Source organism: Gastrolobium bilobum, unplaced genomic scaffold, assembly GCF_033153095.1.
Source record: "Gastrolobium bilobum isolate Gb01-03AN ecotype WA unplaced genomic scaffold, APGP_CSIRO_Gbil_v1 utg11162, whole genome shotgun sequence".
NCBI classification, from domain to species: domain Eukaryota; kingdom Viridiplantae; phylum Streptophyta; class Magnoliopsida; order Fabales; family Fabaceae; genus Gastrolobium; species Gastrolobium bilobum.
Window position 1 is genome coordinate 33,800 of NW_026897605.1, and position 13,619 is coordinate 47,418.

The window sequence follows — 13,619 nt, forward strand, 5'->3', positions numbered from 1 at the left end:
TATTTGTGGCCTACTATGGAGGCGGATGCGAAAGAGCACGTCAAAAGATGCGAACAATGTCAGAAGCACGTACTCATCCTTCGTGCACCTCCCGAAGAGCTGCAAACCATCACGGCACCCTGGCCATTCTACAAATGGGGGATGGACCTTTTGGGGCCTTTCACCGCGGCCGAAGGACAGCTCAAATGGTTGATAGTAGCGGTTGACTACTTCACCAAATGGATTGAGGCTGAACCCCTCACCACCATAACCTCGGCCAGGATTCAGAGATTCTTTGAAAGAAACCTGATCAGCCAATTTGAAATTCCTGTCGAGATCATTACATACAATGGAACACAATTCGCTGATAAGAAGTCCCAAGAGTTAATGGCCGAGTTCAAGATCACACACCGGTTCGCATTAGTGGAGCATCCTCAGAAAAATGGACAAGTCGAGTCAGCTAACAAGGTGATCATCAACGGGCTCAAGAAAAGGCTGTTCGATGCTAAGGAAAATTGGGTGCAACAACTACACCTCGTCTTATGGGACTACAGAACAAGTGCCCAATCTGCCATAGAGGAAACTCCTTTCAAGTTGACATACAGGTGTGAGGATATGATTCTAGTAGAGATCGGAGAACCGTCCTGGAGGAGGGTGCAAAGACTGCAGGGGACTGAGGAACAAAATAGTGAAGCACTAACTGTAGAACTCGATCTACTAGATGAAAGCAGGGAGAACGCCAGATATAAGAATATGATGGCAAAACGTCTGGTGATGGCTAGGTTCAATAAAAAGGTCAGACCTCAGTCATTCCATAACCACAACTTGGTACTGAGGAGAGCAGATATTGGCAACAAGAATGCAAAACTTGGGAAGAGGAGCCTACACTTTGGAAACCATCTCCAAGAAACCGGTGAAGAGAACTTGGAACGCGGACAAGCTAAAGGCCTACTACAGCTAGGCTTGAAGTCCGACTTCCGAGAATTTGTGGATGAATTTGTGAATAAATTTTAAATTCTTGCAAATAAGATGAGCTCTTAAGCTCACTCAATAGATAGATTTATTTCTACGCAAATAAGACGAGCTCCTAAGCTCGGTCAATAGGTAGATTTATTTCGAAGCAAATAAAACGACCTTTTAAGCTCGGCCTTGTAAATAGATTTCATTTGAAATGCAAATAAAATGAGTATCGACCTCAATCTTATCAGTGCTTACCGATTTCTATCCAAGCAATAAAAGCCTTAGAGCTTAACGATCTAACAAAGGAATAAAAATTTTGTTGACGAACAAAAACTATCCTTAATCGATCAAAACAACCTCGGCAAATCATAAGCCGAAATATAACAGGACGAGATCGAAATTGAAACTCAAACACACAAATAGAAATAAATCAAAGCAATGATCTCAAAAAATCAAAAGACAAATCCAATCGCAAGTTTTAAAGCCGACCTAAAGCGGCAAAGATGTTCAGACGAAATCAAAAAAGGGATCAAAAGCCCCATAATAAAATGAAACATTACAAAGGTTGGCATTCTGACCCCTTCATTCTTCCGCACGTGGAGAAACAGCCTCATAAACCTTGGCTCTGGTCTCCTCCTCATCAGCAGAGTCAGAGCCCAGAGTTCAAAGAACGATAACACCATCTTTCATGTCATACGAAACGTCCATCTCATCAGTAATGAGGCCAGGGTTCAGAACCTGGGCTTGAGCAATAGCATTGGCAAAAGCTTCAGTGGCAGCATTCACGACCATGGCTTTAGCCTCTTCGAAGTCGGCCTGTAGCTTCTGGATCTGAGCATCCTTGTCAGTTAAAGACTTAGAGAGGGCCTCCTTCTCTATCCTCAAACCTTCCGCTCTGGCATTGGCCGACTCCGAAGTCTTCTTCGCCTCGAAAAGCTCCAAAGATAGTCCATGAACCTTCACCTCGAGCTCGGACTTAGCCTTATCAAGCTCGCCATACTTCCCCAAAAGCTACTCCACCTTAATAGTGAAAGACGAGTTGGAAGCAGCGGACAGGTCGAGTCTCTGATGGAGATCCTGGAAGGATTGGAGCAAAGAGGCTGCTTTTAAAAAGTCCTCCTCCAGCCAAGCTATTAGGGCCCTCAGGTCGGAAGTCAAGGTCGAACTACCCATGAGTTGTTGAGGGAGCTTCAGAACGGCTCTGAGTCGGTCCGAAACTCCGACCTTCCACAGCTCCCCTGGTTCCAAGGTAATCATGTCTCCTTGTGGAATGACGAGAGGAAGGGGGAATGGAGATGACGAAGGAGGAGTAGAAACATCGGTTGAGATCACCTCATCACCCATTGAACTATCGCCAAACACGGCGTCAAGCCGCCGCTTTTTCGAGACCTCGACCTCGGAAGAGGGGACTTCCTTGGCCTTTCCCTTAGAAGTCTTCTTGGGAAAGAATTTCTTATGATCAGAGCTCGTCATGCTAACTGCAAAGAAGAGCCAAAGATCAAAACACGAACTATAGAAAACAAATATAAAAAGGAAATTGTATCACTATATATCCCACTTCACACACAGGAGATCATCTCCAAACTTATTTACTATTCGACTAAGGTCGATAATTCCGAACTCTTTGGCATAACCAACCAGGACAGAAGCCGCCAGTCTCTCCGAGTCAGAAAGAGCTACGCCAGGGGTAGTGTAGTCTCGCAGATCTCTTTGATAATGATTCTGCGTCCAATAAAGCTCGAACCGACACGCCAAATCCCCTCCGTCTAACCATGAAGAAGCAAACCAGGGGAGGGAGTCTGAGCGAGCTACCACTTTGAAGTAGGCATCTTTGAAGCCTTTGAAAGATCGGGAGTAGGCAATAAAGATACCCCGATTTGGAGCACCTCGAAGGGTAACCCAACCTCTCTTTTCCTTCGCCTCGGCACCAGTCCGGGCTGTATATACATCAAAGTAATAGAAAAAAGAAAAACTGTACAAGGAAGGCAAATGTATACACACACTTGCTCGAAACCTCGGATGAAAGCCCAAGAGTTGGGATGAAGTTGCGAAGGAGCAATCCGAATTCGGCGGATCACGACCATTTGAAACTCGGAAAGAGGGAACCGAATCCCCAACTTGGTAATCAGATCCCAGTAAAAATAAAAGAAATGAGGCTCGTCCAAGATAGGACCGACACACACTGGATGATCACCTGCTGGAAGAATATCAACCCCACTGGGGTCTCCAATTGGAAGTTGGGCTACATCGACAGAAGACATCATAGATCGCATGCGAAGGATCTCAAGATGAACCCAATTTTGGACGTCAGATTCTTCCATAATTATAGCCCTAGAACACGAAGGATGAGGATCAGTAAAAACAATCAGCCAATTCTGACCATGGACTTCCGAGATCAGATGGCAATGAGCATGGACTCCAAGAAAAAGGGATGGAGCTGTCAGAACTACTGACAAGATCAACAAACGGCATCCGACTTGAAGCCGAATCATCGAAGTAATGAAAAAAGGTATTCGACTTTGGGAAACCCAGCTCGGATGAAGAAGAGCTAGAAGAACTATCGTTCAACCCAAGAGAAGGGATCCGATCTAAAACGGACCTCAGACCTGGGGCCACCTGAGACGATGGCAAAATATAGGATAGAGGAACTGGATCAGAAGAGGAGCTCAACCCAGGAGTTGAAGGGTTCGAGACCAAAGGCAGACCGCCCCTACTAAAATTAAGCTGAGTCTGACGATCCCCTCCTCTCCGACCTCTCCCTCTCCTACCACGTCCACCTTGAGAACTCTGGCAACCTCCTCGAGGACCGCGGAGAAGTTGTTGAAGCTTCTCCTCCTCAGTATATTCCTTACCATAAAACCAATATTGAATGGCCCAAGGCAGCTGTTTTACTACCTCCTCATCCACCTCATCACCTCGGCCAGCAGCCGAGCCCGAAGATGAACCAGGAATATTCATGTCCAGCCCCCAAATCACAACAGACAGAGAATCTCTCCCAAAACTCTCGAATGAAGACTCAAAGCAAACACAAGCTTTTCCCTCACTTCAACTAGGAATAAACACTAATTCCAAAACTCAAATTGAAAGGAAATGCAAAAGATAACTGAACCAAAGTTTAAGTAAAAATGGAGGAATGAGAAAGTACTTGAGAATTGAGAGAAAGGACGAAGAAGCTAGACTCAACTCTTCGAAAAGCCTCCACCGAGAATGACACTGGAAAAAGATCAGAAACTCCAAGAAAGCTTGAAAAGAAGAAGGCCAGAAAGGAGAACTCAGAGAAGAGCGAAAATCCTATATCATTTTGAAAACTGGTATTTAAAGGAAGAAAAGCCCCAGGCACGAAGATGAAGAGGCTGCAAAAGGTTGGGTAATCAAGGGCTAAATGGTAAAACCACCCCCGCACACATTTAATAAACGCAATCATGACCAGCAAAAGCTCAGAACGACGCTCGTTCCACGATGCACGAACCGCCAATGAGAGGACAACATGTGGGAGTTTGTAACCGTCATTGCAGGCAAGAAGCAAAAGGACAGGTCAATACGATAAGATCAAACCCGAGCTCGACTAAGATGTCGCAGATCAGACCCGAGTTCAACCATGATGTCGCAGCCGAAAGTCACATCACGACCAAGAACGACGAAATCAATAGCTCGGCGAAAAATTCACGCCTTGCTGACATATCAAATGTCAAACGCATGATCCAATCTTCGACCCAGCCGACCTTAAACACCAAATACGCTAGCTAAGCAATGTCGAAGCCGACACGATATCTCAACACCCCGGCATTTCGAGATTCATAATACCGAGCTGGGGGGCAACTGTTATGGATATATATCATATCCTAACTACTCACCTGAGAATCCACTAAGAGATAAATACATAATTATCTCAACAATATTAAGCAATTAAATACTCAAGATAAGGACCTTATCCCAACAGAAAGGGAGCTGAATCCTAACACAATCTGGGAGATCTCAAAGGCCCAAGCCTAGGAAGGTAATCCTTATAAATAAGAGCCTAAAGACCCCAGATACACACTTTGAACCTAATTATTATTATTGCCAACACTGTGCACACACTCACGTCCTGGCTATAAGCCTATTGCTTGTGCGCAGTGATTGGGATCTTGGCCATAGGCCAGATACCTATTCTTACGGTATCTCTGAGCGCATACCATACAGTATAGCAATACGGTCTTTCTAGGATCGAACACTAGGTGATGACTTTTTTTAATGATTTATATTATTCTCTAACAGTTACATGTAAGCGAGAGAGTTTGAGTGAAATTCATATTGTTGAGAGATAGAATAACAGACCATAACCCTGGGTACTTTTACTGATTGCTTATGTGTTACTATATAGTAAATATTGTGAACCCATTAGGTGGATCCAGAACGCGTATTGTAAACCTTATTGAGAGAGATTCTACTAACACTTAGACTTCACAAATTAAGAGAGAGATTATTGCAGAAAAAATTGAACCCAAGCATTTATTTTTTTTATGCATGAACCCAAGAATTTTAAACAAAATGTTTTTTTTTTTGGATTACAAAATGTTTCTATCATTGGCTGTTGAACTCATCTGCCGTTAGCATTCTTTAGTTTTACTTGCCGACTAGAATGGTTACTGAATTTTACATGATTTAATAATTGAATTAACACTGATGATGGATGTCACCATCATGTAAGCAAGTACCACAACAAATTCAACTTCCGCTTTTCGTGCACAAAAGATAAGCACTTTGTCTTACTATCATTTGCTCCTTCCTGAAAGCTACTTCCAGTATCCTCTTATTGCATACAAGTACAATTTATGACTTTTTTTTTTTTGAAAGATCAATTTATGACATTTGTTTCTAATTTGTTTATTTCAGTGAATATTAAAGCAATATATATAGCTGATGGTAGCATTCTCTTTCAATTGTTTGTCTTGTTACATGACGAAAGATAGTATGCCAGTTTACCTTTCTATCTCCTTTGAATTTTAATCCTGTCTAAATTATGGAGTACCATATTTTGACATAAATTATATAATGTGCATAGATACCTAACCCAATCTATTGATGAGATTTCCTAATAACATGTAGAAGAACTACAGCAGCTTGGTGCATGACCCTACAATTATTTATTTAACTATTTTTGTTAATGCAAGACTTGACAAGATTCCCTGCACTATGTATAAATTACTTGAAAGCACACACGGAAGGAAATTGCTGGAACATACGAGAATGGATCCTCTTAATTAACATGAAGTTTCCTTATTATCTTATCCAAAAAAGAAAAAAGAAAAACACGAAGTTATGTGAAAGGACTTCAAGTGTTTAAAACGATAATTCTTTTTTTTATTATTTATCTGAATATATTTTCTCATCGCTGTTTATTTTTATTTAGACGATTGAAATTATATGAGATAACCTCATATCACATGATCCATTCCCGCAACATGGTAGGGTAGCGTATTTATGAATAAAAGCTTCCATGATTCCATCAATGTGTAAAATCATATTGATGATTTCAAACCACAATGTGAAATAGCGTAGAGTAGAAGATTCGTGATGCACATGGAATGGGCGGCAACGATAAATATTTAATTAACATAGTTGTTAAATAATTTATAATTTCTTTTTTAAATATTTCAATCGGTTCATCGCTTCGTGACTAGTTCGATTCGGGACAGGTCTTGGGATTAAAGTTTTAAACTCCTTCTAAAAATAGTACTGGTGAAGATTGAACACATGTTATCACCCTACCTACTCAGTTCCTTGACGCTAACTGAGCTACAATCATTTAATAATTGTTGAATAATTACAAATTTTCTTGGATTATTGGAATTCTTCCCGAGAAATTATGTAGAAATATATTCAAGTATATAAATTCAAAAGTTTGCTCACTTTTGTTTTTAGTAAATTATAAGTAATATTGATTTGCTCTGCTGCAGTTATTTTGGTGTCCCTTGACACTAATTGAACCTAGTAGTGTTATATGGTTAACTCGTGCTGTAATATGCACCTAGGGTTTAATTATACAAATTCTAGGAGGGGACATCATAGATTTAATATTTCAATCCGTAAATTGAGTGAGAACCAAATGTCACCTCAGTGATAACCTCTGAGGAAATGGTATTGGTATGTAAAATTGGTGGTATGGAAAAGAACCAAAAGAACTATGTCATGAGTCAAATACTTTTTTTCCCCTTTTTTGTTTTTTCTTTAAATTTCTTATCTTGTTTATTTATTTATTTAGTTCCTTCTTTTTTGTCGTTATGTCTTTTTCTCTCTTTTTTATTGTTATTTTTCTTTTTAGTTTTTTTATATTTTAAAAAAAATTAGTATCATTTACATTTTTAGATTTTTTTCCTTCAATCTTTTTATACTTTTTATTTGGGTTTAGAACTCATTCAAAACCAATTTTTGGGATAGTCAAAAGAAATGAACTGAACTGCATCTTAAAAATCCAGTGTTTAAAAATTAAGAGTAAATACTATTTTTGGTCCTCAATAAATTTTATGATGTCCGCTTTAGTTCCTAGCAAATAAAAAGGCCAATCGCGGTTCCTAAGAAATTCAAAATGGACCCATTTAGTTGAAATCGTGATCTCTCGCAAATTCAAAAAAGACCCGTATTATCCTCAAAAGGACTAAAATGGTTCCATCTTGAATTTTTTAAGGACCACAATGTGCCTTTTTATTTGCTAGGGACTAAAACGGGTATCATAAAATTTGCTGAATATTTACTCAAAAATTAATTCACGAACTGAACTAGTTTTTGAAAAATCAACCAATTCATGAATCAAATTGTTTTTTTTTTTGTTTTTTTCTTTTATTTCTCTCTATTTTTATTCATTTTTTTAGTGTCTTTTTCTTTCTTTAGTTTTTTTTTTTTTTTACTTTTCTTTTCTTTTTAATCTTATTTATCTTTTTTTTGGTGGACAATCTTATTTATCTTTAATTTTACTTTACATTATTTTATTTTTATTTTTAATTATTTATTGCTTTTTTTAAAAAAAATCTAATTTCATTCATATTTTTATTTTTCTTTATTTTCTTTTTCCTTATTCTTTTCATATTTTCATTTGGGTTAAGAACTAGTTGATAAGCAATTACCAATTCTGAACTGGTTATGAACCAATTCTTTTGAATTCATAATAATTAATTGAATTAGTCTGTAATCAATGGAATGATAGAGAAATCCGAAAAGGGCTGACGAGGATTTTATCAATTTATTAAAATGATAATGTGGTTATATCTACTTCCACTTACTAATTATATATATATAGAAGAGTAGGCAAAAAGAGAAACAAGTGGTGAAATTGGATTGTGGAATTCACTTTAGGGATGCTACAATAAGCACACGCCTCACTTTTACGAGAGACGATAAGACACACAGGACAGGATTGAAGGGTTGGTTCAGGTATAATTCACGACTGTGGATTTATTTAAGTAAAAAGTAGCACTTCCTACGGTTATGTAGTTTGGAGTGAATTTGGATGCAATAAGAAATGAAAATAACCCATTTAGAAAAGAGTATTGGTTGACCCTCAGATAAAGAAAAGAGAAGTGGTTGACCCATTCTCCGTTAAAATGTTCACCCCGTGTTTCACGTCAGAACACAATCATAATTTTAACTTTTCATAAAAAGGTGATTGCAATGTGAAAATGGGAGAAACAGTTACATAAGATGAACTCTAATTTTGATATATTATTTAACATATTACATGAAAGAATTATAAAAGGAAGAGAGAGAAAAAATATTGGGATAGGTAATTTTTTTTTATTATTTTTTTGAGATTATTCCTTTAATAGTTTCATAGGTTTCCTGTGGATTAATCTGAAATTTGGGTACCTCTCAAAAATGATATTCGGGTGAATTGAACACATCTTCTCACTTCCATCTACTCAATTCTTGTATATGCACCAACTGAGCTACCATTATTTGGTATTGGGATAGGTAGTTGTAAAATCATTACCATCTGTTTATCTTTGTATAGTTAGGATTTCTCCTACATAACATTATTATATTAAGGGATAGGAATAACATCTGTCATTTTAAAAGATATAAGCTTATATCATTTTAGATCCTAATCGTTGATTTTCGTCCATCAACGGTTATAATTTATTGGATCAAAATTATTAATTAATTAATAATAAATTTGGCTCATTAACGGTTAGGATCTAAAATGATATAAGCTTATATCCTTTAAAAGGATAGATGTTTTTCCCTTAAGGGATAGGTTATTCTACCTATCACTTTTTCTGCCTACCTTTGCCTACCACCCTCCAACATAAGAATCTCAATAAGAGAGAGAAAGATAAATGTTAGTTAGATCATAATCTCAAGAAGAGAGAGAAAGATAAATGTTAGTTAAGATTCTGATCTAACAGTGTTTTAGAGTTTAGAGTGATTAGTAGAATAACCTATCCCTTATATTAAACAAAAAGTCTGAGGATCCATTTTCAATTTTGACTTTTAACAAACATTATTTTCTTTTTAGAATTTTTCACCCGTTTATCAATTATTCAATTAATTTGGTTGAGTCGGATAAGATCAGGCAAAAACTCTTTTTATTATGGTTTTTAATGCAACTACATATCCTTAATTCAAACTTGACATCATTAGTTAAACTGAAACAAGTCTGTACCAGTTAGCTTGATGATAACAAACATTACTTTTGAAGCATATCAAATTATAAGAGAACATTGAATGAATTCAAAGGTCCAAATTCACAGTGCCTTCTAATGTTAATTTAGCTATTCACTTTCCAACTAAATTTATCTTCACTGCATGAGAATTAACCTTAGCATTGACTTCTTCAATCAGCAGAGAGGATTGATTAGAGAGGTAGTCCTTCAACTTCCCCATTTCTTGGGCTACATCCAGCATGCTTGGTCTTGTTGAAGGATTAGGGTGTGTGCATAGAAGCCCCAACTCTATGAGTTCCAATATAACATCTTGTCCAATTTTGTTACAGTGACTTGTCATGCAAGATGGATAGCACCTTTGCAATGCTTGTTCAACAATGTTATCAATCTTGTGTGGATATTGTCTCTTAATCCACTCATGCAAGCTAGAGCCTTCATGGATAAGGACATCTGTGGGGCGTTTACCTGTCACTATTTCTAGCAGAAGTACTCCAAAACTGTAAACATCACCCTGAGTTGATGCATGTTTTCCCATTCCATATTCTGTCAAGAAAATGAAGGAGGGACATAGTGAGTCTTGAGACACATAACTTTTTCTTTTCTTTTTTCTTTTTTGTAAAAGACACATAACTTTTTTATAAATAGCTGTTGTGAGAGAGAAAAGGACAATAGGCAAATCCCAATGTAAAAAAACTGAATTTTTGCACAGAGTTTCATTTAAGAGAGAAAGGGACACTAAAAACTGAATAATCGTTTCATTTAAGAGAGAAAAGGACAATAGGCAAACCCCTATGTACAAGGCTTCCCGATTTGCGAGGATAGGAACGAGGGTTAATTGTACGCAATCTTATCCTTATATTTTTACACAGAGTTTTTCATATTCAAACCCATGACCTTGCGGTTACAAATAGCAACCTTATCGTTGCTCCAAGACTTGCACTTTATTTAATAGAGAAAAGAAGGGTAGTAATTTATTGGGGTCTTGTGAAGAATGGGGAAATCAAGATAATGGGTAGTGTCTCATAAAAAAAACTCATTTCAAGTAAATTATATAAACTAAAAGTCCATAAAACTATCAACTATTCTCAAATGATCCTAGGAAATAATGTAGAAAAATGTTTGGACAAAGTACATACCAGGGGCTATGTAGCCAAGGGAGCCACATAATAAACCATGTGTTGAACTGAAAGATGTTGAGCCACTGGGGTTCATGTTCTCATCACCTTTTACAAGCCTTGCAATACCAAAATCAGTTACCAAAGCTGTAAAATCGTCATCAAGTAGTATATTGCTTGGCTTAAGATCACAGTGCACTACTCTAACTGGAGAATAGTGGTGCAGATAAGCCATTCCCTCAGCTACATCACTGCATATCCTCACTATCTGAACAATATCCAACCTCTGGCTTAACCCATGGCTTGGATATAAGTGCCTCTCTAGGCTACCATTTGGCATCAGTGGAAGAACAAGAGCCTTAAACTCTTTTTTACTGCATATTGTGATGATCCTTATTAAATTTCTGTGCCTGGTTCTTTTCAGGATTTGACATTCCCTTTTGAAGCTACCTGAAATCTCGCATGCTGTTGATGTATCTAATACCTTCACTGCAATTCTTGTATTATCTCGGAGAACTCCATTATAGACCTGTCCAAACCTTCCTGAACCAATTAGGCTTGAAGCACTGAAGCCTCCAGTGGCTTCAATAAGTTGTTTATATGAAATTCTTGGGTACTTAAGTTCCTTTGTTTCCTCATCTTCATCCTCCAAGTCCCCTCTGCTAACTATTGCCAATTGCTTTCTGACCTTTGACTTAATAATTCTGGGGTACCCAAACATGCACAACAAGGGGGTTCCAAATAGTAACAATGGAATGAATAAGAGAACCAAATGATATCTGTGTTTCTTGTGGCAGCTTTGCATGCCTTTTACCGAGCCACATAGACCATCATTTCCTAGGAAAGAGTTTATGGTCAATGATGAAAAATCTCCCTTGTTTGAGACCCTCCCTGAGAATTTGTTGAAAGAGAAATTAAGTTTCTTGAGAGTGGTGGACAACTGAAGGGACTGTGGTATTTGGCCAGTTAACTGATTTGAAGACACATCAAGAGCTCTAATATAAGGCAATTGGCCTAATAAATCAGGAAGAGGGCCTTCTAAGTTGTTACCAGAAAGGTTAAGGTACTCTAGTGCTAAGCAACTTTCAAGCTGTGGTGGGATTCTGCCAGAGAGATTGTTCATGGATAGATCAATAGCTAGCACCATGTCCATTTTGGAGAGCTCAAATGGCAAAGGCCCTTGTAAGTTATTGCTTGATAAATTCAAGTATAGTTTCAAGCTAGTCAAGGCTGCAACTTCTGTAGGAATCAGACCTGAAATCTTGTTGTGGGATAGGTCCAAAATCTCCAAATTGACACATTTTCCCAGACTTGGTGGGATTGTTCCAGATAGCTGGTTGTCATAAAGTAAAAGACTTCTTAACTGGGGGAGGTCAGCAAAACTGTCTGGTAGTGAACCAGAAAGCTTGTTTCTTGACAAGTCTAGAAGCCCCAGATGCTGAATGCCACCAAGGGTTGAGGGAATCTCACCAAATAGTGAATTATTTGACAAATAAATTCTCTCTAGCCTTCCCATCTGGCAGAGACTGGGAGGTATTGATCCATTTAGTAAGTTACCAGAAATGTTTAAGAGAGTTAGATTGACAAGGTTGGCAATGTTTGGAGGTATAGAACCATATATGAGATTGTCTTCTAGGTGAAGCTGTAACAAGCTGGTCGGAAGATCACCAATGTTACGAGGTAGCTTCCCTCCAAGATTGTTTCCTGCCAACTCGAGTGCTTGAATGTTGGACAAATTCATCAAGGAAGAAAAGAAAGTTTCAAGGTTGGTGTTACTATCATGGCTGACAAAGTTATTATATGATAGGTAGAGGAATTGTAATTGTGGCCAATTATGCACAATCTCAGATGGTAGCTCCCCACTCAACATATTTGACTCCACATCGAGCCATTTAAGTTCTGTGGAGTTTGATAGAGCTAAAGGAACTTGACCTACAAGCTTGTTAGACCAAAGTAAGAGGAACATAAGCTTTTTGAGGATACACTCATTGCTCAAGGGTATTTGTCCCCCCAAGGAATTGTTAGAGAGGTCTATATAACTCAATGTGGAAGACCCATTGCAAAAAAGTGATGAAGGAATCTCACCCTTGAGATGATTAGTTCCCAAGTTAAGGTAGTACAAGTTGTGAAGTGAACCCAACTCAGAGGGAATATTCCCTTCAAGAAAATTAAAAGATAAACTGAGTTGTTGAAGCTGAATTAAATAGCCCAGTTCTTTTGGAATATGACCCACAAAAAAATTCTCAGAAAGATCAAGAATTTGCAAGGAAGAGAGGTTTGCAAGAGCAGGGGAAATGGTACCCCTTAGTGAGCTACCATTAAGATCAAGCTCTATGATCCTGTTAGTTGCATTGTTGCATTTGACACCAAACCAATTGCAAACATGAACACCTGGTGAATTCCAAGTCTCTAGAACGTTTTTAGGGTCAGAAACAATGCCTGACATGAATGAAACTAGTGAATTTTTTTCATTCACTATTGTAACATTTTCCTCCCCATAAACTCTACAAGGAGCAATGGCCAAATAGAGAAATAGTACCATTGAAAATGGAAGCAAACCCATCATAGCATGAATTAATGTCGTTTCTCTTAAAAAAAAAACATAAAAATGAAGGAAACTTATGAATATCAGAGAAAGACACACAGGAATTGGTATGTGCAAGTTTAATGTAGCTTAATATAAGGAGTCCTGAGGACTAAAAAGATAAAAAAAAAAAAAAAAAAAAGCAGTAGTGGTGGAAAAATCTGAACCTTGTTATGCCTAACTATTGTTGAAGTGATTTATGACATTGGAATTTGAAATTGACCTATCTAAGCATTACACGTGGGGTACTCAAGATAGAACAACATGAGCAATGTTAAGGAAGTTTGGCAATAGTGGTATACATGTCAGCATAGTAGGCCTAACACTAACATTCATTTTTTA

General features: G+C 37.9%; 1 protein-coding gene across 1 annotated transcript; it reads right to left on the reverse strand.

Annotated features, from left to right (window-relative positions):
* Positions 1–9,690: 9,690 nt before the first annotated feature.
* LOC133308498 (putative leucine-rich repeat receptor-like serine/threonine-protein kinase At2g24130) lies at positions 9,691–13,256 on the reverse strand. The gene is made up of 2 exons (XM_061509125.1): positions 10,715–13,256; positions 9,691–10,121 (listed from the first exon to the last, which is right to left on the reverse strand). Exons 1-2 carry the CDS (start codon positions 13,254–13,256, stop codon positions 9,691–9,693), a joined length of 2,973 nt encoding a protein of 990 aa, XP_061365109.1.
* Between the last annotated feature and the right edge of the window lie 363 nt (positions 13,257–13,619).